Here is a 26,115-nt window from a genome sequence, read left to right as displayed (position 1 = left end):
CAGTCCACTAGTTCCTTGGAATATCTGCCTCTGTTTAATGACCACACAAAACAGCTCACAACCTGGGGTTAGATGCTGGTCTGTCATAAGCCCACTGAATCTAGGCAGATAAGATCGCATCAGCCATGTTGTTCAGTACTCAGCAAATGAGAGGTACTGAAAAAAAGCAGCAGTACTTACTGCCATTTCAGGTATCTCACAGGACAACTCAGCATCACCGAGGGCATTCTTTATGGGACTCAGCCACCACAGGGAGATGGAGCGGAGCCTCAGCTCTCCTGGCTCGGTCTGAGCTGTGGCAGCATGCACTGCTCCAAGGCCAGCAGAAGGGATATCGGTGCTTCCTGGGATCTGACCCCTAAGATCAGCATCATCCCATGCTGTGAGGGTGCCTGTACACTTTACATGGTGCCTGTGCTGCTGTTTTTACCCAGATGTATGCTTTGCTAGGTCTAAAAATACCTCTCTCCCTGCTGCAGGGTTGCATTTAGTAACAGTGTTTATGAATATGGGCTTTGATGAATCGATCTGGAAAATGTATCTTTTTTTTTTTTTTTTTTTTTTAAGTGCTTTAAAGCAACTTTCCAGACGTTGACATTTATGATATTCACATCACAGGGGAGGGGGAAGCACCCTCCCACGTTTCTTTTTCTCCGACACACGTTTCGTTATAACAACACCCCCTTCGCTTCCCAGGAGGCTCTCTTTCCTACCAAGAACCGCCTCCACCCGCTCCGAGCACAGCCAACTACAACGGCCAGCCCCGCCGCCGCCATCACACTCCCCAACCCCCGCGATGCAACCCCGCCTGGCTCCGCCTCCCGGCAGGCTCCGCGCGCCGCCTGTTCTCGCGAGACTCCTTATGCTCGCGACAGCGGCACGCCGCCATCTTACCTGCTCGTTCGCTCGCCCGTTCGTTCTGCCTCTCTCCGGGGCTGAGGGGGGGCGGCGCGTTTCGGGGCTGCGTTCGGTGCCCGCCGGCCGCTGCCGAGGAGCAGGAAGAGGGGAGCCGCGGGGCGGCCGGGCCGCGTTTCCCGGCGAAGGAGAAGCGAGAGCGGGGCCCGCGGGGAGCAGCCGCCGCTCGGTTGGTTCCGCCCCCTTCGTGGCGCTGGGCCTCCTGCCCCTGTCGAGCGGCCTCTGCCGAACCGGGAGGCGGCCTCGGGGGGCAGGGGGAGGCGCGGCGGGAGCCGGGGTCCCGGCCGGCGGGGCGGCACGGAGCCCGCCGCCGTCGTTGGTGGTGCTGCTGTTGCTGCCGGGGAGGCGCGGGGCTCGGGCCGCTCTGGATGGTGGTTAAAATGATCATAGAAAACTTCGAGGCGCTGAAATCCTGGCTCAGCAAAACGTTGGAGCCCATGTGAGTAGCCGCGGCGTTGCCTCTCTCCCTCCTGAATAATCCTCCCTTGGAAAAGGCGGGCCTGCAGCTCGGGCAGGGGAGCGCTGCAACACAGAGCTCCGGCACGGCGTTCCGGCAGGTGCCATCGGCTCGCCCTTCTTCCCCGCCTCCATCGGGCACCGCGGGGCTGTGCCGTGCCCCCGCTTCTCGGCACGGTCCTCGGCGGGGAGGTAGCACCGTCCTTCTCGTGAGGATGCAGCTTCTCCCCCTAGCGACAGCGTTCGTCGCTAGCGTCAGTGCTCCCTCCCTTTGTAGTGAGCGGAGGTAATGTCTGCGTGTGCGGCCCGCTCAGCTCGCCTCATGGAGGCCGGGGAAATGGGCTTCGACTGCCACCCTGGCGTTCTCAGAGGGCTCCCACGTAGCTCGGGGGTTTCTACCCGGGGGTGATGTGTTTTCTACATCGTTCGCAGTTGTTTTAAACATTTGGCACATTTGTGTCGTACCCCCCTGTAGCTAAAAATTGCATCAGTTACATAGAGATCTGGGGAGTAGGAGCCCAGAGAGTAATTTGCCTATACCTGCTTGGCCTCTGAGCATAGCATTCATGCTAGTAATAAGGACTCTTCAGCCCATGCAGTACAGATTTTCCCTCACTGGATAATATTCTGGTAACACTAATGTGGGAACTTGGTTTTAAATGTTTCATGTTCTGGAAGAGTGATGCCTATGGATGTTTTGGATCAGGGCAAGCTCTTGTCTTGGCATTATGAAACACCACTCTACCATGCCTGCAGTAAGTTGTTTGAGTGTAATTTGAGTCAATATAACCAGAGCTTATAAATGAGCTCTAGTGTTAACTTTTCTTTTGAGTTACTTGTCCATGGCTGACACTTGTGAATTGAGGTGGAAAGGAGGATCAGCTCTATGGCTTCCGTAGGCATTAGTTTAGTATACGTAGGTACGCACATAGTTTGTATGGCCTATGTTGAAATAGCCTTAATAAGGCTCAGGACCTGGGGAGGGGTTGTTCGTTTTTCCGTAAGACAACACTGAAGTAAGTGACTTCATTCCTGTGGACTTTGAATTAGGCCTGCACCAAATTTCCCTGAGTGCATACTTATATAAAAGATGCTTATACAAAAGATTTAATCCTTAATACTGTGACATTATTTTATTTGAAGTTCTATTTGGAAAAAGAAAAGTGTCTTTCTTATGAAGGAGGTGAGCTAATCTTCCTCTTGTGTCAATATAAGGTGTTACTGAAATAACAAAGCATACTCTGTTTTGTGGTAATAGATCTGGCTGACCTATTACTGGCAATAGTCTTCTGACGCAGAATGTTCCTTGTTAGTGTTTGAACGATTTCTTGCATGAAACTTCTGTTAATGGTCAGTTTGATATGTCTTTAGAGCATGCTGTTCAGAAGGTTTGTAACAGGTAATACTTCAGAAAGTCTTGTATTTTCCTATATAAATGATGGTAGTTTGAAATAATAGGTCATGCATGATTTTTCTGAGGCAGCTGCTGGGGATTGATATGTTAGCTTCAAACAATTTGGGAGTATTGTCAAATTCTGTGAAATCTTAGGCTGGAATTCTGCTGGTGACGGTTGCAGTAGAGCTTCAATTGGCTTCAAAATGTCTTTTGTTATTGAGTATGTACACTAGGGTATTTTGATTTTACAGGTCTGTATCAGACTGTTCTGCTTTTGAGAATTTATTCAGCTTCTCTGCGTTTGATATTGCACATCAGAAGCTGAAGCTTGACTTTACTAGTTTATTTTAGATTTCTTACGAGTGATTTGAAACCATCAAAAATTTGCCAGGTAGGATTTAGCTAGGGGTCAGTGTGGTTCCGAAGCTCTCCCTAGGCTTCATTCATCAGTGATGAACAGTGGTAACTTCTTATCATGGCATTCAGTGTTCCTCTGTTTGTCTGCTGTCTGCTAGTGATACTCAACAGCTCAATGCTGAAGTTGAAATTTTCAGGGTTTGAGATCACTATGATATTCTGTCTTTAATCACTTAAGGCATCAGGATGTTTCTGTTAAGCTAAATGCAACATGTGAACAGTTCAAATACGGTTCTCGTGCTTGAAAAGCATGTTGTGGGGTAGGTAATTACTGACTTGGAAGATGTTGAGTTTTTTTGAATTGTTAGTTCAGGAGGAAAGAAGGAACTATTAAAACTCAGCTGTTTTATGCTGTGTTCTATACAGCTGTGTCGTCTTATTGTGCGTTGGATTTGGTGTAAAGATGTTGTCATTTCCCACCAGTCAAGTACCTTGGAGATACTTCTAATCTCAGGTACCTGCAATGTGTGCCTGTAGCTGTAGCTTCTGACTTTAGGGAAATTTTAGTATACTGTTAGTTCTTTAGAACTGCAGGTGTTATGCTAGCACAAAAAGACCATAAGCACCAGTAACCTGGAGGTGTTTTACTTTAGGCTGAAAATAACTTCTTACATGTCTTTTCCTTTTAATTAAACAAAAGTGTGTCAAGTGTGTGTATCTTGTGGCTCTTTCTGAAACCTTTAGCTGCAAAATAGGCAGGTGAATTTCCCAACTAGATTAAGAAACGTATCATCGTATCCTTGTGGTGTTTTTGTCTTGATAGTTGTGAAGTGTGAAATATTTTAGAAGAAATTTTCTACATGCCTCTATGTGTTTGTATTTGCCGGCTAGATATCTAGAACTGGGTAGTTAGCTGCTGTTTTTCAAGCTGTCTGCTTCAGAGTATCCAGGACTTCTTAATCTTCGTGTATAATTTGTTGCAAACACTACAGCATGTATAATCCTGAAGCATTTATTTCAGAACTAGAAAGCAGTAATATCCATAAAGGTTGTTTCCTTTAACTAGAAAATTTTATCTTTAAAATATTATAAAGCGTAAGCCAGAATGTGAATTATAAGTATAATGAAACAAGTGTTGTGTATATGTTTGCGTAGACTGGATGTGGTTGGGTTACATGCACATGGTGCCTCTGGGAAGTAGATAAGAATGTTTGGAGGGGGGGGGGGAGGAGGGTATGTCAGAATATAAGTTTCAGAATTTATTTATTCACTTCCTGGATTGTCCTGATGCCTTTGTCAAAGCCTTGGTGATCCTTCACACAACGCTCTATCCAAGATGGGTTGTGTTGCAGAAAGGCAGAAATGGCAAGTGCCGCTGTGTTGGAGCATATATACGTTCCAGCTCTGCTTGAGGATGGGTGGTACTTCACTAGTGACTTTCTGCAGTCCTCCAAAGTACAGGCCTTTATTTCCTTTCTTTTTTTTTTTTTTTTTTTTTTTTCTCCCTGGTGTGCATGGTTTTGGAAATACCTTTGGAAAAAAAATGTATCTGGTTAACAGAGAATTACATAACGTTCACACAACCATTAATGATACCTGTGTGTGAATGTGGTAGCAGTGTAAACAAAGTGGAAGTACTTCAGTGCTGTGGCTGCTTTGTATTTGACTGGAACTATCTTGTATGTTTAACTCAAGTTAGCTCTGTGTAGAAGATACATGTGTCAGTGGTCGGCTTCACTGCTTGCAGACTGCAGTGTGCTTGCTTTCTAGTATTACATAATTTTTTCTCATCCATGGTATGGCTCCTGTAATGTATTTGAAGGTAACATTGAAGTATAACCTCATGTCTATTACCTCTAAGTTTTGTACTAACAAAGACTTTGCTAGGCCATTTCTGTTGTGATGGATTTCTTTTCTACAAGTCTGTTCTAGATCCTGTATAAACTGTGTATAAAAGCTTGCTAGAATGTCAGGATCTGGCTTGGCAGATTGGTAAGGAGGCAGGTATTTTTCATTTTATTGCCAGTTATGTTGTATAAATGCTGCACACGAACACCTTGCCCTTATAAGACACTGTAATATTCTCCCCCTTGCCCTAATTCTTTGCAGTGGAAAATTATCTTGTTTTTAATTACTTTATTACTTTATTACTGTAAAATAAGTATAATTAAGCTCTTCTGCTGGCCTGCTGAATTTTACTTACAAGTTGAGTAAGCTCCTTTTTTCATCTTTTCTGTGTTTAGATTCCTGAATACGTTTGTTCAGTTGTGAAGTCAGACCTGCAAAGAAGATAAAAATAAAATTTGAAAGAATGTTTGTGCAATATTTAGGCATTCCCCATTAAAACTGAAAGACTTTTTTGCATCATTTAATTCTGTAAACAATAGTGACCTTCAAACTATTTTGACAGATAAAATCCAAGTTGAAGAATATTTTGAGTGTATTTGTCATTGGAATGTTTTATGGGAAACAAAATGTGCTGGTATTCATCAATTCCTTCACTCTTTTCCTGCTTGCTTGTGCTTTTCATCCTTTTGTTGTTAAATCTCAATGCATTTCTTTTGTGGATGAAGGATCTTGCTTAATTATTTTGAATCGTGCTTAATTATTAGTAGCTTACCATTTAGTCATCTCCCACTAGCTTAAGAAAAGTGAATAAAGGAGGTTTAACAGTGGTGTAAAGAATATGATAATGATCCAAGATACTGAAAGAGTCGAAATCGAAATGAAAGTCTTTGACATTTCTTTGAATGTTCATGGTGTCCACTGTCTGTCTTAGGAGAAAGACTTAAGAACCCACCAGGAGATTTAGCTTTAATTGACCAGAAACTTCCTAAGGTGTTCCAAAGCATAAAAAAAAAAAAAAAAAGAAAAAAAAGAAAAAAAAAGTTTATTTAATCTAGTGTTAGCACTTTATTGTAAAGTATTACAAATATAAATGAGGCATGGATGCATGTAATTGTTGTGTCACTTTATACTGCTGAAATCACTCCTCTGTGTCTATTAAACTTGGTAGTTGTTCATGTAACTCGTGGGGAGCTGCAGTGTTTGGAAGGTGAATATTCCTGACTGAGTGCTGATACTGTTGTGCTTATTTGGAAAAGGTACTGCAGCAGAGTTGCAGTATTGGGATTATAAGAAGGGGTATGAAATCAGGAAATAAAATACGAGGAAATTATTCTTGTTTTACTGTACCTTCCTCTGTTCTTACTCTGTACATCACCACTGGTGAAATGAACTCCCTGGCTGCATCACAGGGCTCAGGTAAAACAATGATTTTTGCTTTCTGCGTTGAACACGTGCTGAACAATCAGCAAGCTAACAGCAGTTCCACCCTTTGAGAGCTGTTTTGAGTCTAGGATGTGGCGTTGTAAGCAGTTGGTTGCTGGTTGCAGCTGTATAAGCCTGTCAGATTGGGATATCATATTTTAGAACTACAGTAATGACGTCAGTATCTTGGATAAGAGCACTGGTGGCTACTGCATTCCTCAGCATTTGTCTGTGCTTATAAAGAGCTATCAAAAGTGTCTCAAGATGGGTCAGACCTTGCGGAATGATTCTGTCATTCATTGAATTTCTGAGTGCTGGAGCTTTTTACAGATTTTTTGAGTACAGAATCTTGCAGCAAAGCAATCAAATACCTACTTTAGACAAGGTGCCCAGCAAGTGGCAAGCTTTTTCTGCACACACTCACGACTGCAAATGCAAAGCACTCGAACATAGTCATGTCTGCCATGGTTAATGTCAAGGACTGAGCTGTGTGCTGGAGAAGTATAAATATTAATCTTTAGGCAACAAAACCGGATTGTTAAAGTTGTGATTTCTGAGGATCAAGGTGAAACAAATAACGTGCACCTACATGTTACTTCCTTCATAGAAAGACAGTTCACTGCCTGGAGGTTTTCAGACGTGCTTTTGTGGTTTCAGTGTAGTGTGGTAGTTTAAATTTGTCAAAAAACTAGTTTCAGGTTTTGCAGCACCTTTTTTTTTTTTTTTTTTTTTTTTGCACATTCATTTAAAGGTACATTCATTTAAAAACAACAAAAAGAAAACCTTGTAGTTGCTTTTACCTCTTTACAAAAGTTGTGTGTGCTCTAGCTGTCTCCAAAGTGAGCTTTAGATTGAGATTCTAGGCTTTAGATTGAGATTCTAGGCATTAGATTGTTACTGTAGGTTACAGGGAGACTTGATGCAAGTTTCTCATTCCTCACTCTTCCCCAGTCACAGAATCACAGAATTGCAGAATAACCCGGGTTGGAAGGGACCTCAAGGATCATGTAGTTCCAACCCCCCTGCCTAGCAGGGCCACCAAACATACACATTTAGATCAGGTTGCCCAGGACCCCGTCCAACCTGGCCTTGAACACGTCCAAGGACGGGGCATCCACAACCTCCCTGGGCAGCCCGTTCCAGGGCCTAACCACTCTCCTTGTAAAGAACTTCCCCGTAACATCCAACCTAAATCTTCCCTCCTTCAACTTGGATCCATTTCCCCTAGTCCTGCTATTGTCAGCCCTTTTGAAGAGTTTACTCCCCTCCTGGGTGTAGGTTCAGTTCAGGTATTGATAGGCTGCAATGAGGTCGCCCCGCAGCCTTCTCTTCTCCAGGCTGAACAAGCCCAACTCCCTCAGCCTGTCCTCATAGGGGAGGTGCTCCAGCCCCCTGATCATCTTAGTCGCCCTCCTCTGGACCCTTTCCAAAATCTCTATGTCTTTCTTGTACTGAGGGCTCCACACCTGGACACAGTACTCCAGATGGGGCCTCACAAGAGCCGAATAGAGAGGGACAATCACCTCCCTGTCCCACCTTCCTCCCCTGCTGTGAGTAACAGTGTTCACCTTGTGAAAACTGTCAGATTACAGCTGGATAGGTGCAGTTTGGGAAATTGTTGTGCTGTTGTGTGGGTAAAATGATTAGGTAACTTATAGTTAAACACCACTTAAGGATTGTTCCCTCTGGAACATAGAAGAACCAACTGTTGTCACCAGAGAGTAAGTAGACTTTGCTTAAACACACTAACCTAGAAAAATACATCGTGAGCATAGTCAACGTTTGTTTATTCTTTCTTACCACTTGGGGAGACACTTATTGTATATTTCTACTCCATGTGTTAAAAAATGGTTATACCATATTTATGTACAAAGGTATTTTGCTGATTTAGCTTTGCTGAATTACTTTTAGCTATTTTGCTATAGTCTTACTCTAAGTCAGTATATAAGCTTTATTAGTAAGAGATTTTGTTTATGTACAGCTAACTACACCAGTAACATTTCTCTATGGGCAACTTTCATGTGTTACATGCTCACTGAATTTGTATTGAAAACTGATAGGTTGAATGTTGCGTAAAGAATTATAAAGAATTAGATTTAATCTTAATTTGAAGTTTACAGCTTCAAATTAAAACTGAAATGGGAGGAGGGAAGGCTAGACAGAAGGAACTCTTTTTTCAACCAAGTCCTGCATTCTTGAATATTCAGTGTTTAAATCTTATGGCTTAAACTTAGTTCTACATGTTTAGTTTTCTTGTGCTGCTTTTTCTTTATTTAAAATGGTGATTTGGAATAACTTCAGCAAAACTGAATGAGATCAGAAACAATGGATTTGGAAATTTTCCTTGATTTTTTTTTTTTTTTTTTTTTTTTTTTTTGGTAGCTGTGAACTCCTGCTTTTGCATGGAGCAGAATGTTTGATTGAACATGACCTTACTTTCTGAAACTCTTTTCCAGTGGTTAGAGGTATCCAGATCATTCCTTGAAGAACATGTAAAATTCTAGAAAGGGTTTTTGTCCATATATGCCTGAATAGTAGTGGTAGTGTTTACTAGAGCAGGATTTCTAGAGCAATCTCTGTTGTCTAACACAGAGCAGTAGTCACACTATGTTTGACTAATGTATTAGTCTCTGCAGAAAAGTATTGCCAGGGGTAAAAATGTTTAGTGTTTCTGATCAAGATCATGCACCTAGAAAGTGGGCGTAAGAAAATGTGCTGTGTTGTTTAATTGCAGCAGGCACTCAGATGCAGTGGCAGTTGGCTCAGATTACTTACAGCAGTGCACTTTGTTTGCTCATTTTAGAAAAATAATAAAATGAGAAATTCATGTGATTATCATTGTGTGTTTAGCAGAAGCCTATGAAAACTTGAAGGAACATGAGTAGAAGATTTAAAGTTGAGAAATGTTATTTTGCTTGTTTAAATGCATGTGAATGTTTTTCTAGTAACCAAATGTTAGCATAACAATGAAGTTGAATCTGAACTTGTCAGACTTTTACTGCATGTATTTGATTTTTTCTGAGGTCATTGATGTCCTGCACCACATTCAGGTTAAGCTAAGGGTTCAAGCTTAGCAATTAAAAATGTGTAATACTCAGTGAATGCTGTAAGTGAAGTATAAATTTATTGTAAAATTTGAAGTGCTGCTTAACCTATTTGATATTTGTAGGTAGTAATCTCATTTTGGTATTTTTTCTAAACAGTCACTTCCTCATGTTGAACTTCTTAGTGTATAAGAAGGCTGTATGCTGTATGATGAATCCTTCATACTGCACAGTATATTCAGCTGCTGCAGCATGGGTGCCTTTCCTTCCAAAGAGCCATTGCTTAATAAAGCATTGTCATCTATAAGAGTGTAAGATACAAGTCAAAGAGCTTAGGAAGACTGAAAAACCTATCTCAAAACGGATGAAACATTCATGTGTGCACAATAAAGATACTGCAAGTATATTGTGTGTATTTACACACAAAGACTCCCATTTTGTAAGAAAAGGTAGTTAAACTAGAGAATTTACATACTGCATACAAGCAAGCCTCCCGTAATCCAGCCTGGCAGATTTTGGCAGAACTGAGGATGGAGAATTTAGATGCGGTATTTCAGAATTCTGTTGCTAGTGAGAAAGTCTGAAGGAATTGCTTTTAGTGAAAGTAGCGCTCTCCCAGAACTCTTAACAGCTAGAAAACAGAAGATTGTATCCACAGGAAAGTACTTTTTTTGTTTTGTAAAGTAAAACAGTTTTTTTGTGAAGTGATCTCTTGTTCCTCTCTTCCATCAATTCATGTAGCTAGCAAAATAATTTTTCCATCGTCTTGTGGGGGGGAAAAAACCCTCCGAAAACCAGTGACAAGGAAAGATCTTGCTATAAACTTACTGTACACATACTGTAAATGTATCTGAAATAACTAGCATGCTGTTCGTTTATGCAGAGATTTTCTCCATCTTATTTACTACAAAATGCACTATGAAGTAATTCATCTGTGCTAGTATTTCTCAAAGAAAATTTTTTTGAATGACCAGAAATAATTGCTTATTTTTACTTTAGCAGCAAGTAAGCTCTCCTGTTTATGTATAGGGGAATTTCAGTGCTTATATACTGAATAGTAATGTTAGAACTTAGTACATATGCATTGTTTATATGTGGTATTACCACGTATGGGATGACAAATTATAAAACAGTGCCACAGGAGAAGGTGATTCTGTCTTTTTGAAATTAATGTGCATTTTTATTGGGGATATTTTGTTGGGAGTGTTTTGGAGTTAGTTCAGTGCATGGAATGACGTTCTGAGGTTACTGTGAGGGACGAGGAGAGAAAAGCACTGACTGTATGCATGTAGTGTGTGTTAGTGTTAGAGCTTTTGGAATCGAGATGGCTTTCAGACAAGAGTTTGTATTTTCTATCCTGCTTATGGAAAAGGAATTATTTTAAGTTGAATAGTTGAATATTTCACATTAATATGAAATAAGTTGAAGCTGTCTTATAGTCATTACCCTAGCAGCAGGAGATTTAATAAACTGCAATAACAGACATTCGTGGCTTTTTACTTTTTTGACTAACGCCTTTTTTTTGTTGCTGTTGTTCACTGAGTAGTTATGGATGCACGCGTGTCATGACACATTCTAACTTTGTGTTACAAAAAAAATGGTGGGAATTCAAATAAAAAATCAGCTTATATTTTTTCCTAATATTTGTGAAGAACAGAAACAGCAACAACAACAAAAAGGATTATCATGAAAATTTTCCCCTCCTCTCCAAATTACTTTCCTTTTATAACTGTTGGTAGAAAAAATGAAAATAGCGCTATAATTTTCTGCGGCGTCATCCAGCTTTAAACTTGGAAAGGAATGCAAATCCTGTGTAGTGACATGGAAGTCAGATAATCTTAGAATTTTCTCAAATTCAGAAGTTGAGAAGTGGTAGAATTTAGGCCCTCTGGGGCTCTCTTGGATGCGTCCCCTCACTGCCAGCCGTTAGACTTGGGCTTCCGGATGGTCTGGGTGGGTGATGTGCTCATGTGCTAGCAGTGTATGTATGAAGTCTCGATGCATGAAGTGATGGTCTTGTTTCTGAGGTGGCTTGGTGCTTGGGCAGCATTCTTGTTGTAGGCAGACGTTATTAAATCTGAACTAGGGTAAACCAGGTGTCATGCTTGGAGGCAAAGTTTTCTGAAGGATTTTCAGTCTTTGTGCAGCCTGTTACTCAACTGGCAGTGTACAATTTGTGCAGTTTGCTGGTTTTGTGCTTGCAGATTCTTTTGGAGTTGAAACTGATTGTAAACTCCCATCTCCTATATCTATGAATAAAGCAGGCTAATACAGAAAATTGTGCTGTGTCCCCTAACAGCTCACATTGCTTCTGCAGCTTGAAATACTGCTGTTGCCTGCTTTCTGCAGGGTAGGGAGTTATGTTTGAAGCTTTGACCTCTAATGTTAGAGAGCACTATTCTGAGCCCGGGGTATCCTTAGGGTCTACTTAAGACAGATGCTGGCAGATCTGCTTCCTTTGCTTAATGGATAGGTTTGTGTGGAGGATGTGGCACTGGAGATAGCTTCTTTGAGAAAAGGAATTATGTAGTTGATATGTATGATATTGTGGAGGATGTGCTTTCAGGGCCTAAAACACATGTCATTTAAGTTATCAGCAGTAAGAATTTTAATTAAATCTCAATGCTGAAATTTCATTTGTATTAATGTAGAATAGGTTGGGAGTAGCTGTTCTATTCTGTTCAGTCATTGTGGTCTTATTCACTGGAACAGTGTTTATATAATACTTAAATTCATTGCAACCCCCTGAGTATATTTTAATTTCACTCATTTCACAGTTATTTTTGATACAGAGAATGTACAGTTAGGAAGCATCAGTGCAATTCTTTCCTCATTAGTTTCTTAAAACTATTACTGAAGTAGTAGTATTAACTTTGCTCATCACTCAGACCACCTCTCTGTCTGCAGCACATTATCAGTGTGCATGTGCTAAATCTTCCTTTTCATTTCAGTAGCATCACTTCTGCTGTATTACTGTTTTCATTTCTAATTACGTAGGCTAACTTTACACCATTAAGAGTTGCTCAGTACTACAGATCTATCTTCACTGATTTCATAATCGAGAAATTATGGAAGTACTTCTTGTAGCTTTTATTATTCTTCAGGACTATTAGGCAGTTGAAGCCGTTTTACCCTAAATAGTTCATTCTAGTTTGCTTTGAAATGATCTGTGAAGTACTGTTTGGAAATCTCATTTCTAGGGAATCACTTCTCTGGAGAAAAATGTGATGGTTAGTGATCTTTCATCTCTGGGCTCATTCTTAGAGAATACCCGTGGATATTTTTCAATTACTTACAAAAAGAAAGATTTTTATTCTCTATATGAAATTGGTGATACCAGTTTCACACATTCAGTTTTATAATTTAATTTCTTCTGTATGTTTTTGTTAATCTGTTTGCAGATGTGATGCAGATCCATCTGCCCTAGCTAAATATGTTCTGGCTTTGGTGAAGAAGGATAAAAGTGAAAAGGAGCTGAAAGCATTGTGTGTTGATCAGCTGGATGTATTTCTTCAGAAAGGTATGGCGTTTGTTGTGACTCTTAATTTTGAGTGAAAAGTCAAACTTTTAATGTAGAATCCTGTGTTTATTTCTTACCTTTCTTACTTGGAGGTATGTAATTCAATGTGCACGAAGGAATAAAACATTTAAAAAAAAAAAAAAAAAAAAAAAAGACAAAACCACAGGTGTATAGTGCAATTTATAGGTTCTGGTTTTATTCCTGGAAGAAAATTAAGAATGTTAAGAATTACTGCCTGACTTAGAAGAATCTCTCTATATATTAAAAAATGTTCTTCTAGATGGTTGATAAAAAGGTACCAAAAATACTGCAATTGGATGCCTATATGAAGCATTGTCATTATTGACATGTTTCTTGACCTTTAAAAGTTCTTACGAAATATGAAGTATAGAAGCAAAGTGTTTAAAAAAAAAAAAGTGCAAATAATTGTTTTAACTTTTAGGTGAACTTTTTTGGTTTTTAAAAGCAAATATTAGTTTTGAATGCTGAATATTTATTTTTATTCTTTACTTTTAGAAACTCAGATATTTGTGGAAAAACTGTTTGATGCTGTGAATACAAAAAGCTATCTACCTCCACCAGAACAGCCATCATCAGGAAGCCTAAAAGTAGAGTTCTTTCAGCACCAGGAGAAAGAGACAAAAAAAGAAGAGGTAAGCACTGACATTATTTTATCTGTGCTCCTTTTTTTCTTCATTCCCGTGGCTTACTTATTTGGTTCAACTTCATCATGTGTGTTTACTAACAGTCCCAAGTTTAGTCTCAGAATTTGCTCTGCAGCTTTAAAATGTCTGGCGGTTCATGCCTCATATGTTGAGCATAGTGTTTCTGAACATAAGCTCATCGATAATACAATTTCCTGAGTAAGTCAAAATGGTTCTGACTGTGCAAATGGAAATGGAGTTTCTGGGTGCTGTAGAATGTGTGGTACAACCTGCATTAGTTCTTTGCTCAGGAGACTGCTCTAATTAATGCTGCCCTTTTAATTTGCCATTCCAAATGACAGTCCTCATTCCTTCAGCTACTTGATCCTAGAGATGTTCTGGCACTGGTGTTTGTATGGTTCTGTGACCCAGAGAAGAGTAGGTTAGCCCTTTGTCAACAGCTGTGTAGGTTTGGTTTGGAGTGTTTAACCATTATGTCAACAAGGTGACCTGATGAAAAGACACTATTATGCCACTCATGGAACATTCTTGTGCACCCAAGTCATTCACTGTACCTCGATATGGATTTCTCCACCTGTACCAAAAGTAGATGTATTTTCAATGTAGCAAAATAAACATTTCTTTTGCTACTTTATCTTCTCTCGAACGGTGTTCTGAATATTCTCAGAAATTTGAAATTTATTATGTTATTGTATTAGAAGTAAAAATCTTGTTCCGCTTCAGCTGTTGCTGCAGACTTTGTTCAGTATTTGAGATTTCTGTATTTATTTGGTTGTGCAGAAGTCTTTAGTATAGTGTACTGATGCTTTGATCTAATGTATATAATTGAAATTCAGATAGTTAAAGAGGAAGAGCGAGAAAAGAAGTTCTCCAGAAGACTAAATCACAGCCCTCCTCAGTCAAGTTCGCGCTACAGAGATACCAGGTAATAAATTTTTCTTAATCTCTTGTATCTTTAATTGGAGAGATTTGGATTTTTATGACATTATAAATATTTCCTTTACATATAGTCATCTATTAAGTCTCAAATAAAACAGTTGCAGCTCTTATGCAAATATATTTAGACCTATAGTATGTGTTACAAGAAACTGTGTAAACTGTCTGTAAGCTTATGACTATTACTTTGGACTTTTAATGTTAGATTTGTAATTTAAATTACAACACTTACTCTGCACACTGTTGAGTTTGAATAGCTGTAATTTTAATTAAGAAATTTTCCGTTCAGCTGATCTTTTTAATATTTTCAATGTGCGGAAGGTGCATTTTGGGGCAAAATCAATATTTTTACATTTAAAAATGTTTGGGATGATGAAAGTAAGATGCATAAACCGCATAAAAGTATTTTGATGAGAAAGGAAGGACTGTAGGTTTTGCCTTCTATGTCATTTACCATTGCTGTGTTTTTAGATTTTTAATTTTTGTAAGTAACAATAGGCAAATTTGCATGTTTAGAAGCCGCGATGAAAGGAAAAAAGATGAACGTTCTCGGAAGAGAGATTATGACCGAAATCCTCCCAGAAGAGATTCCTACAGGGATCGATACAACAGAAGAAGAGGGAGAAGTCGAAGCTACAGCAGGAGTCGAAGTAGGAGTTGGAGCAAAGAGAGACTTCGGGACAGGGATCGAGACCGGAGCAGAAGCCGAAGTAGAACACGAAGCAGAGGTACCAACAGTTGGTCTCTAAAATACGGTGAATGCTGCTTACAAAATTTAGACACTAGACTAAAACACTGTTCAAGATGTACTAAAATTTCTATTGATGCTCTTGTTTTATTGTTAGCTTCTAGCTTTGTTTACTCTGGATATAAAGCTTATGTGATTATGGTCTCAGTTCTTATTTTCCCTTCTTTCCCACAGTTCTTCTCTATTACCTTTGATTGTGTTGGCCACTTCTAAATGTTGTGAGACAGGCAGAAAAGGCCAAAAAAATCCAATTTAATTGCATTTTCTTAAGTTCTAGGGAAACTCAGTATCTGATATCAGAATATGCAGGAATTAATACTCGCCTACAGAGGTAGGACTGGTGGTCAGCAAATTACTTGTTAAACAGTAGAGTACAAGTCTGTTCTTTTTGTATTGTTCCCTCTTTGGTGTCTTGGGAAGAGGCTGAAATTACTATAGTAAATACGTGCGTTAACACACATATAGGACTTCAGGCTTCATTCAGTGCAGTAGTTTTGCTCTTCAAATTAAGCTTCTTTTTAAAGCTTTTTCATCTGAAATGAATGCTTTTCCCTTGTAGTTGTTACTGATAAATTAAAAAACTGCATTAAGAGTTGTATGATCTCTTTATCCTGACTTAAAGAATACAGAAGTTGAAATACTACTGTGTAGATCTCCTATTTATTATTTTGCTTTGTGAATGGCTTTGCTAACGTGGTCTTACAAGCAGGAATGCAGAGCTCCTGAAAATTAGCAAACATAAATTTTTCAATCAGCTTATTTTGTAAGTTCTATAATTATATTGCGATGTGATTAAATCTTATTTTAAGGAATTTTACTTCTACTATTTTATTTTTACTACAATTGTAATTTCTTACAGTTAGTATCCTGCAGTAAAGCCATTTTTCCTGTTTCTAAAAACATAAGGAAATGCCTGCTTTACTCATAGTTGTCTGCCACTTTTAGGACATTTTTATTAATATTTCTTTAATGTGCTGTTGTTTGAGTCTGCTAGCTTACGTCATGTCTTGATCTTTTTGTTTGTTACTTAATTGATAGTAAGGTTAGAAAACAAAGGGAGTAGTTAGTATGTATTTAGAGTAACAAATAATGCTGCTGCTATATATGTCCAGGAGTTTTCCACACCTATCAAGTATTATTATTTCTCCAGTCATGACAAGACTTTGTATTGATTCAGTGCATGCGTTTGGATGCAGACGAAATGAATATTAACAACGGGAAGCTACAACAGTAATACGGTGTCTTGAAACATTAAAGATATATCACTTCTGTGATACCTTCAAGTAGTGATTACTTTTTGTTGTTGTTTCCCTTTATTGAAGATAGCTTTCCAAATGAAGTTCTTAGAATATATGGATTGCTACAGATGATCTACTATGCTTGAAGTTAATTAAACTTTGTTTTATTATGGGTATAGTGTACCCTGGTGGTTGACTGTGTAATTTTAAGATTCCTTTTTGTTTTTTTTTCCTGATTAAAAGCCCTGCCTGTGGCAGGGAGGTTGGAACTAGATGATCTTTGAGATCCTTTTCAGCCCAGGGCATTCTATGATTCTATGAAAACCTGGGAATGTAGAATCATGGTATAGTTGAGGCTGGAAGAGGCCACTGAAAAACATCTAGTCCTAGTCTATTAACTGTTCTCAAAGCAGACAAACTGGAACATGTTGCTCAGGACTCTATTCAGTCAATTAATAAACAGCTGTAATTGTGGAGGCTGAGCTCTGGGCAATGAGTAGAACATTCCAGTTACTATTTTTATATTTTGAGATTTATTGACTTTGAGTAAATAAACTTAATGCTTTCAGTGTTTCTGGTGAAAATGTACACAATCATCCAATTAACTTTTTTTTCCCCTCTTCTTTTCAGAAAGGGATTTGGGAAAGCCAAAATACGATATGGATAGAACAGATCCATTAGAAAACAATTATACTCCAGTTTCTTCTGTAACAAATATTTCATCTGGCCACTATCCTGTCCCTACACTGAGCAGCACTATTACTGTTATTGCTCCTGCTCATCATGGAAATAACACTACTGAAAGCTGGTCAGAATTCCATGAAGAGCAGCTGGACCACAACTCCTATGGAAGACCTCCACTGCCAAAGAAGCGCTGTAGAGATTATGACGGTAAGTCTAGGCTTTTTTTAATTGCTTGCTGCAGCTGTAATCAGGCTCCTTTCTTGAAAGATAGTGGTCTTTTTTTTTTTTTTTTTTTTTTTTCACATTCTTCCTTAATACTGCTTTTTTTTTTTCTATAATTTTTGAATGCATATTTATCCCACTCTTTAAGGACTTACCTTTTAGATATTTTTGTTAATACCTCTGTGTTTTCTTTCTATTTATTAGATTTATTTTATATGGATAAAGGATATTTATTGATTTTTGTATAAATACTAGTGGAGTTTTATCTGTTTAAACCAAATATTATACTTGATTGTTTTGGTCATAATTAGGGCCTCACTGATGTCATCAATTATTGATTTTATTCCATCCTGTCTAAGAGAGATTAAGTTTCTAGAAGACTCAATGTTAAACTGTTTTTTACAGATTAAAAAAGATACTAAGATATTTCTTAAAATTCAGTACTTTTTTTGTGCTTACCTAGATCTTGTGCTGTCTTTTTCCATGTCTTATCAGTGGAATAGACTATTGCAGTTTGTGCTGACTTAGCTAAATCCACCCAGTCAACCTCTTAACAGGATATGATTTCCCCCAATGTATTTTTCTGAGGCTTTTTTTCCTTCTGTATATCACAAGTCTGAGATCTAAGTCAGTTTATATTCAGAACATTGGTTAAAATAGTAACGTGTGGGGCTTTTTTTGTTTGTTTGTTTGTTTTTAAAGAAAATAGTCTCAGTTTTGCAGGTGTCACTCATGGGAACGCATAGTTGTAAAAGTGCAGTTGTTTTAAAGTTTCCTTCTAATCCAAGCTAAGCTGCAGTGTTGTGGTGTTGTCTATAGCTCTACAGAATTTTGGGAAAGGTTCAGAACATGCAGATGGATATACCTCTAAAAATAACATCTCCAAGCATGGCTGAAACTTTGTATCTTTAAAAGATCATCTGTACAGCAGCTTGTTATTTCCAATTTTTGTGTACGAAGCAAACAGTACTTTGTTGGGAAGCTATGATATAGCTGTCCTCTAATCTTTACTGGATAGCTTATTGCAGCGTGCTTCTCCTGTCTTCAGTTTCACATTTTGTAGTGTCCCTCTGTGGAATTAATATTTTTCTTTAACTTTTCAATTTCTCTGTAACATTTCGTGAAGCTGTACGTAAAGCTCTTGAATGCTAAAAATTCTTTTTGTTTTTGATGTTTCAGAAAAGGGTTTCTGTATGAGAGGAGATATGTGCCCTTTTGATCATGGAAGCGATCCAGTAGTGGTAGAAGATGTGAATCTTCCTGGCATTCTGCCTTTTCCAGCACAACCCCCTGTTGTTGAAGGACCACCTCCTCCTGGACTTCCTCCCCCTCCACCGATTCTGAGTCCTCCTCCTGTTAACCTTAGACCTCCAGTACCACCACCAGGCCCCTTACCACCTAGCCTTCCACCTGTAACAGGTACTTCAGGAAACAAACAAACAAAACACGCAGTGCAAAAAGGTGTTTTAAGAATGTTAGTTATGTTTTTAAAAAAACTGTACGATGATCTCAGTGTTGTTTTTTTGTGACAGTTGTTGCAGTTTGGGTTGTACAATTTGCATATAAAGTGTGAATCTTGAATAAGAAATAATATTTCAGTCATGTTTACGCAAAAGCACGGCATGGCATAGCAAAACTCAACTCCTTGAGTTTACTTGGAGAAATTGTATAAAAATGACTACTATTAGAGAAGAAGAGAAAGCCCTGAAAACAAACAGCTGCTGGTCATTTAATTTGTGGTACTAAAATTAATGAGAATTCATGACTGCTTTAAGTTTACACCTAAAAATAAAAACATCATGTGTCATGAATTTGGAACCTAAACAAAATTCTCCTGTGTATTTATTCATTCATTAGAGAATGCTTTGACTCAAACACTGAAAATTATTTGAAGACTTGTGTCCTAGCTGTCATTTTTTAAATAGCAGTTTAGTGTTCATGTCACTTACATGATTTAAAAACCGTGATGTGTCAATTTTATGTGCCTCTTTTTTCTTTTCCTTTTAATTAGCTTAAATGTTCCACTTGGTAGAACTGCTTAAGAATAATTGGCATTTGATAGTACCTGTAAAGTTTTTGAACTTTATTTTCAGTTAATAGTATCTTTACTTAAGAATTTATTTATTTTGCTTATTACAGAGAGTAACTGTCTTGCTGGGATGATCAGTTCTGCCTCATTTAATGTTTACAGATCTGTCTGAGATGTCCAGATACATGATTTTGTGTCTTTTTACATATGCGTTTTACTAGTAATAAATTTGAAGGCCAGCATTGACTGTTTATCTTTGAAAGAGTCACATTACCTTTTGTAGAAATAAATAAGCTCAATATTACTATGATGATACTAATGAATTTGATTCCCCGAGGAAGTTTTATGCAGCTTTAAAGAAATTCTGTTGGTGAAGATAAATACTGGGCTAGGAATGAGATTGTAGTATACAGAAGAAAAAAAGAAAAAGTATGTTGAGTATTTAAATGCTTTTGTCTGTGATCTGAGTTAAGAGCCTTCTGCCAGTGGAGATGGTTTCATAGGAATTAGTGTTGTTTTATTTTGTTTTAATAGTCTTAAGAACATTTTAGATCAATTTCCAAATGAGTTAGTTGAGCATAAAGTAAGCATAGTGGATAATACACTAATACATTGTTTTTCTTTTCCTCAGGACCACCCCCTCCACTTCCCCCACTGCAGCCTGCTGGCATGGATGCTCCCCCAAATTCAGCAACTAGTTCAGTTCCTACTGTTGTTACAACGGGTATTCATCACCAGCCGCCTCCTGCTCCACCCTCTCTTTTTACAGCAGGTGTAGTACTGAGGCTTTGCCCACAAGGTTTGCTAAATAGAATAACATTGATTCATATTGTAGTGTGTATAGAGATAATTTCGTAGTTTGAGATGATTGTATCATTTTTAGACTATGACAGTTACTTAACACTTTTTTTCTAATTTAGTTCAAGACAATTAAAAGAAGATGCATGTGAAATGTGAATCTTGACTATGAAATAGTTTTTTCATTGTAATAATAACTTAGCATGATTGCTTTTTAAGATAGTAGTTATACAACAGACTTTTCCATTTTAACTGTTTCTTGTAATTAGTTGAAATATAACACTTGCAACCTTTTTTTTTTTAACTGCAATTTATTTTAATTAGACAATTTATTTGTTACCAGAAACGTACGACACAGATGGCTATAATCCAGAAGCTCCAAGTATAACAAACACTTCCAGACCTATGTATAGACATAGAGTACATGCTCAAAGACCAAATTTGATAGGACTCACATCAGGTGATATGGATCTACCACCCAGAGGTATGCTCTCAAAGCTATACTTATTTTAATTAGATTTGTAATTCAATTTACATTAATGTAAATTGAAGAACTTTTTAGAGAATCAAATACTGGAAAATGTTGCATTTTTAAAATATCTTCTGTAGGTAAGAAAAGTTTAATTAAACAGGGAATTTTTCTTATTGTTAGTTTGTGTGTTTTTTAGCAGATAAAATGTCCCCCACCCCTCCCCCTGTATGATTCCTGTTCTTCAGAAAGAGCCACTTCCTTCCCCCTTTACCCTACTATCTTGTTCCTAGTTATCAGGGTTCTGGAATATCCTATCATAAACATTTTTGTGTGTGCCATCTAATAGAAGAATGGAGATGTTAGAAAAAAATGGTGCAGACCTCAGGATACTGTATGGGACATTGCGAATGGAGGCAGATGCTTTCTGTCACCCTTTTTTTGTTTTCCTTTTGTATGATGTTAATTGGACAAAATGAAAGCTATTAGATGTTTTTATCATGTGTTGATAGTTAAGATTAAAAAGATCAGTCTGCAACCAAGATTTGATGCAGTTTTTGAACAAGGATCAGTTATGTTTTTTCAGTGCAAATTCAACGCAAACAAAAAATACAAAAATTAACATTTTCATCTGTTTACAGAAAAACCTCCTAATAAAAGCAGTATGAGAATAGTGGTAGATGCTGAATCCAGGAAAAGAACAATTGGTGCAGGAGATGGAGGAGTTCCTACGAAGAAGACTTGGTTTGACAAGTGAGTGGTCATTAACACAAGGTTGGCTTAATAGTTGCAGTTCAGTGGAGATCTTTTTTGCATTCTGAAATATATATAAATTACATAAATTGTAAGCCAGTTAAAGTGTGAATAAACTGACTGTATTAAAATAAACCATATTGTAGAGAGGACTATAATTGACTGTCGTCTCTCAGAGACACTGCAGAGATAGCTAGATTTGCTTTGGATTATATGTGCTCTCTGAAAGCTGAAATGATGTAAGATACAGAGCCTTGCTTTGATACTTATTAGAGATGTCTGGATTTAGTTTTTAATTTTATCATTGCCATTTTGGATTGAGTTGCCAGGTATGTAATTCCACATAGAATGTGGAATGTGGTGCTTAGTGTCCGGACGTACCTAGGATAAAATGTTGGAAGGGATTTTAAAACATTGCTGTGGTTGTGGAGAGCCTAGAACTATTAGAAATTTGTGATGGTGGTGAAGAGATTCAGGGGGAATGGTTGAGAAGCAGCAGTGTTTGGAGAGAATTACTGTGGCATAGTTAGGAGTTACTGACACAACCAAAATATCATGAATTATCTTACAGATTTTTTGTGGTGAGGAATGGTGAGTGTATGAGTGAGCACAAATGCAGATATAGAGGCATGTGTACTGTATCCTTCTATGCTTTTCTAAAATTGTATGGGATTTGATTTTATTCATCTGCTGGACTGTGTGACATGTGCAATCCAGTGTAAGCATATAAAATTTTACATTGTATTGTTAGCTTAGTGTGGATTTCTAGCTTGTTTCTTATTTGTTGCAGGCAAAATTTTAACAGAACAAATAGTCCAGGTTTCCAGAAGAAGGTACAGTTTGGAAATGAAAACACAAAACTTGAATTGAGGAAAGTTCCTCCAGAACTTAACAATATCAGCAAACTTAATGAGCACTTCAGCAAATTTGGAAATTTGGTCAACTTGCAGGTAGGAGTCAACAAAGAGAAGACAAATATGCTTTGGCTTATTGCTGGCAGTAATGACTAAAAGGAGAATTCCACGTGCTTTTTAACTAATTTCCTGCGACTGCTCTTTTTATTTTCCTAACTTGTTTCTTAAACGTAATCTCCCTGTTTTAATGAAATTGTCATTGATGAAGCGGAAGTGAAATGTTTCAGTTCTTATTTAAGTTTGAACAAAGTTTAGTTTTCTCCTAGCAGATAAGACTTCAAGCATAATTTACGTAAAACCTTTTAATTTTTTTGGACTGTTTTTTCTTTCTTCCTTCTCCATAAGTATGGATGTAGTGTGAACTTTTTATTTTTTGAGGTAAATCTTAATTATAGGGACCCTGTATTTCTCATCCGGAAAACAATCCCTTTGTTACAATTGCTTTCTGGTATTTTATCCCTGATGGTTACTTTCTAATGTATCTGATTGACTCACATTTTTTTTTGTTTTGTTTTGTTTTTTTTAAACAGACATTTAGTAACACAAATGAGCAAAAAATTAGAGAAAGATGCAGAGGAGATCCAAAAGCCTATGGTTTAACTTTGATGTTACATATTGTAGGCTGTGTGTAATGTCAGCGTTTCATACAAAACTCAGCCTGATCTTTCATCATGTTTCTTTATCAACAAGAAGTTTCAGACAGTAGTGCTTTCATGTATGCTTCCCAGCTTGCAGTGAAAGATTGAATGAAGAGCTGCAATACAGTAGTTTTGTGCACGCTGATACAACAGAGTGAACTTCCTGTGCCCATCTGAGCATGTAGGGAACTGAAATCTCTCTGAATTGCACCTAAACTATTGAATGGCTAAACAAATATTTATCTGTGAATACGTGTGTACTAGGAGGTAGTATGGTTCTGTAAGGAAAGGAATGAGGGGAAGGGGATGAGGATGTGAAAAAGAGGGTGTTGAGGGACAGAGATTAGCAGCTGTGCTCGTCTTCTGGAAGATGTAATTTTGTTCTTTGAAGGTGTCTGATATAATATGTTCATATCCAAAGGAGGAAAACTAAATTGAACTTTGTTTAGCTCTGATACTAACTGTGACACTGTTTGTTCACATCAGTTATCTCAATTCCAGTGATTCTTCCTCATCTTTCAAACAGCTACACATATTTGCATTTAGAAATTCTGTTTGACTGCTGAGATCTGTTATTTAAGCGTAGTAAAGTCTATTAGTGTAATCTCAAGATTTCTTCTTGACACAAGACGTTCCAAGCAGAATCATGAATGGGAAATGTTCATCTGCTGACCCATATTGGGTTTAAATTGTAAACTTCTCTGGAGTCTGTGGAACTATGATTTGTAGTAATTGTGACACAAACAAAAATTCTGAATGCTGTATGTTTTTTGTTCTTCTATTTTAACTCCTAGGTTGCATATCAAGGTGATCCAGAAGGTGCCCTTATTCAGTTTGCCACACATGAGGAAGCCAAGAAAGCGATATCAAGTACAGAAGCAGTATTAAATAATCGTTTTATCAAAGTCTACTGGCATCGAGAAGGAAGTGTACCGCAAATCCAAACTACTCCACAGAAGGTAGAGGATCTAAGTCTGTTCTATCTAGAATTTTATTTAAAATAATTGCTTTTAAACATTATTTTAAAATGTTTGTAGAAAAAGTAAGCCAAATACTTCTACAATATGGAATACTTGATGGCATTCGTTTCTAAATTCACTCTTTAATTGTTCTTTGAATTCAGATAGAATATTCAGGAATATGACTGGGAGGTACTGAAAGAAAACCCTTATTTGACTTAAGGAGAATACAGCTATGGTGTCATCTTATGTAATTGAGGCTTGATGTCTGAATAATGTATTTTTTTACTTTAACTAATGTAGGCTTATCTTTATTTTTTCTTCTGGTGAGTCTAAGACGGTAAAAGTTAGATTTATTTTCTTGGAAGACAATCTCCATTTTTTTCCTAAAGATGCTGCTCTTTCTAGTCTGTTCTCCTTTCCTCTTCAACTTGCATACAGCTATAGAAGATAATGATAGAGTTCATTTTACCCAAATAAGTCTATAATTTTAAATACATATCTATACATTTTATATATATGTAGAGAGAGAGAGAAAATGCTTCCACAGTGGAATTTGCAAAAATTAGCCTAATTTTGTGGGAACAGATAGGAAAATTTTTCATTTTTGCACTGATTCACACAGTGGAGCACTTATTCTTGGTTGTGAAGTGTTAGTTACAGCATTGACAAGTTTTTAAGAATATGAATCTAAGTACTGTTATGGAGCTTTGATTCATAACCTGTTACAAGCCAAGTTGGGTGTGTTAGTGTGCCTAGTGGTTCCACTAAAACATAAGGGACAGCTTGGATTTGCCCAAATCATGGATGGGAGAATATTACGAGTTAGCATAGAGCGTAGAAATTCCCTTCTAATTGTATCCTGCCTTAAATATATTTGCTATCAGTGTGGAACAGTATGTTCTATACTAAGAAAAAATGACACAGCCTTTCTAGAAGAAATATTGATGTTGTATACAATTATTTAATAAACAGGGTACTACAAGATTCTTTCAACTGCTGCTCTAAGTTTTTAATTCTTTTCTTGTCCTTGATGGCATATGTTGTCATCATCCAGTTCTCTAGAGCAATCCCACCAAAGGGCATTTTACAAAATAGTTTCTTCTGTCCACTTATTTTGTAATAAATGTACTGCGTACTAAAACTACTTCTATGGTGTGAAGACCCACCTCACTCTCTCCCCAGTGACATCTGTTAGGTTTGAGTTTGAGCTCTCATTTGTAAATATTCTTGTTACTTTATCTGAAGCTGTGTAACTCGAAGTTACTAAGTTTTCCTTACATACAGTCAGCCAGAAGAGGGCAGTGCAGTATATCATTTACATGAATACAGATGAGCTCTCTCAAACAGGATAGCTTGAGAAGTCATTGCCATCACCTTATTTGCTGATAATGTCATCCAGCTTACAGTGTAAGATGTACTGAAAACCAAATATTTGGTGTGTAACTCAAAATAAAATATTTGCGACATTTTTGCAAAATCACAAATATACAGCTGTAAGAATTCTTAAGAGTTTTTAGTCAAGTCACTAGTTTCCCAGTGCACCATCTTTGACATGTAAATCTTGGTGGTTTGACAGTTCCTCCAGATGTCTGGTCACGTACTGTGTCAAGAAACTACAATTCACAGTCTAGTGTGGAAGATGGAGGCATGTGGTCAGTGACAGAAAATGTGGAAACAGGAAATTGAAAGTTTGGAATGCAGGACTTTCATGTTCTTGTATACCAAAATACAAAAAAAAATCATTGAATGAATAAATATATATATTTTTTAATTTGTAAGCTTTTTTTGGGTTGGTGAACATCAACTTATCTTTTTATTTAAGTTATTATTTGATATCATAGCTACAGTTAGTACAGGTTCTTTTAAATTACTTCGCGTATAGCTGACTTTGCTCTGGAGTAAAGGAATGGATTAGGTGGCCTCTGAATGGTTTCTTCTAGTTCTGTTTTTGGGTTTGTTTTTTTTTTCCATAAATAGGATGAGAAGCTTGGTCAGAAGCATCAGGGCTTTTGTTTTGTTTTGTTTTTGTCTTAAGTATTTAACTAATATTTTTTTCAAATTAAAAGTTGTTGTATCTGTCAGGATATAGTGATGGTATGTT

The 26,115-nt window shown here is 37.6% G+C and overlaps 1 protein-coding gene across 4 annotated transcripts in view; it reads left to right on the top strand.

Annotated features, from left to right (window-relative positions):
- Positions 1-1,283: 1,283 nt before the first annotated feature.
- Positions 1,284-26,115, top strand: part of RBM26 (RNA binding motif protein 26) — a gene marked incomplete at both ends in the record, with an annotated part of 49,974 nt that continues 25,142 nt past the window's right edge. For 3 of the 4 annotated variants that reach the window (XM_079543637.1, XM_079543636.1, XM_079543635.1), the window contains 12 exons: positions 1,284-1,354; positions 12,840-12,958; positions 13,475-13,611; positions 14,460-14,548; positions 15,076-15,287; positions 17,176-17,436; positions 18,631-18,870; positions 20,112-20,252; positions 20,622-20,762; positions 21,389-21,500; positions 22,291-22,450; positions 23,847-24,011. In XM_079543637.1, the coding sequence (XP_079399763.1) occupies positions 1,284-1,354; positions 12,840-12,958; positions 13,475-13,611; positions 14,460-14,548; positions 15,076-15,287; positions 17,176-17,436; positions 18,631-18,870; positions 20,112-20,252; positions 20,622-20,762; positions 21,389-21,500; positions 22,291-22,450; positions 23,847-24,011 (1,848 nt within the window). Of the gene's footprint in view, positions 1,355-12,839; positions 12,959-13,474; positions 13,612-14,459; positions 14,549-15,075; positions 15,288-17,175; positions 17,437-18,630; positions 18,871-20,111; positions 20,253-20,602; positions 20,763-21,388; positions 21,501-22,290; positions 22,451-23,846; positions 24,012-26,115 lie in introns of all 4 variants that reach the window. The other variant, XM_079543634.1, reaches the window with a different exon arrangement.

The sequence above is a fragment of the Tetrao urogallus genome, assembly GCF_951394365.1.
Source record: "Tetrao urogallus genome assembly, chromosome: 1".
NCBI classification, from domain to species: Eukaryota; Metazoa; Chordata; class Aves; order Galliformes; family Phasianidae; genus Tetrao; species Tetrao urogallus.
The sequence above is the reverse complement of the archived record's forward strand: the minus strand, read 5'-3'. Positions and strand labels throughout refer to the sequence as shown.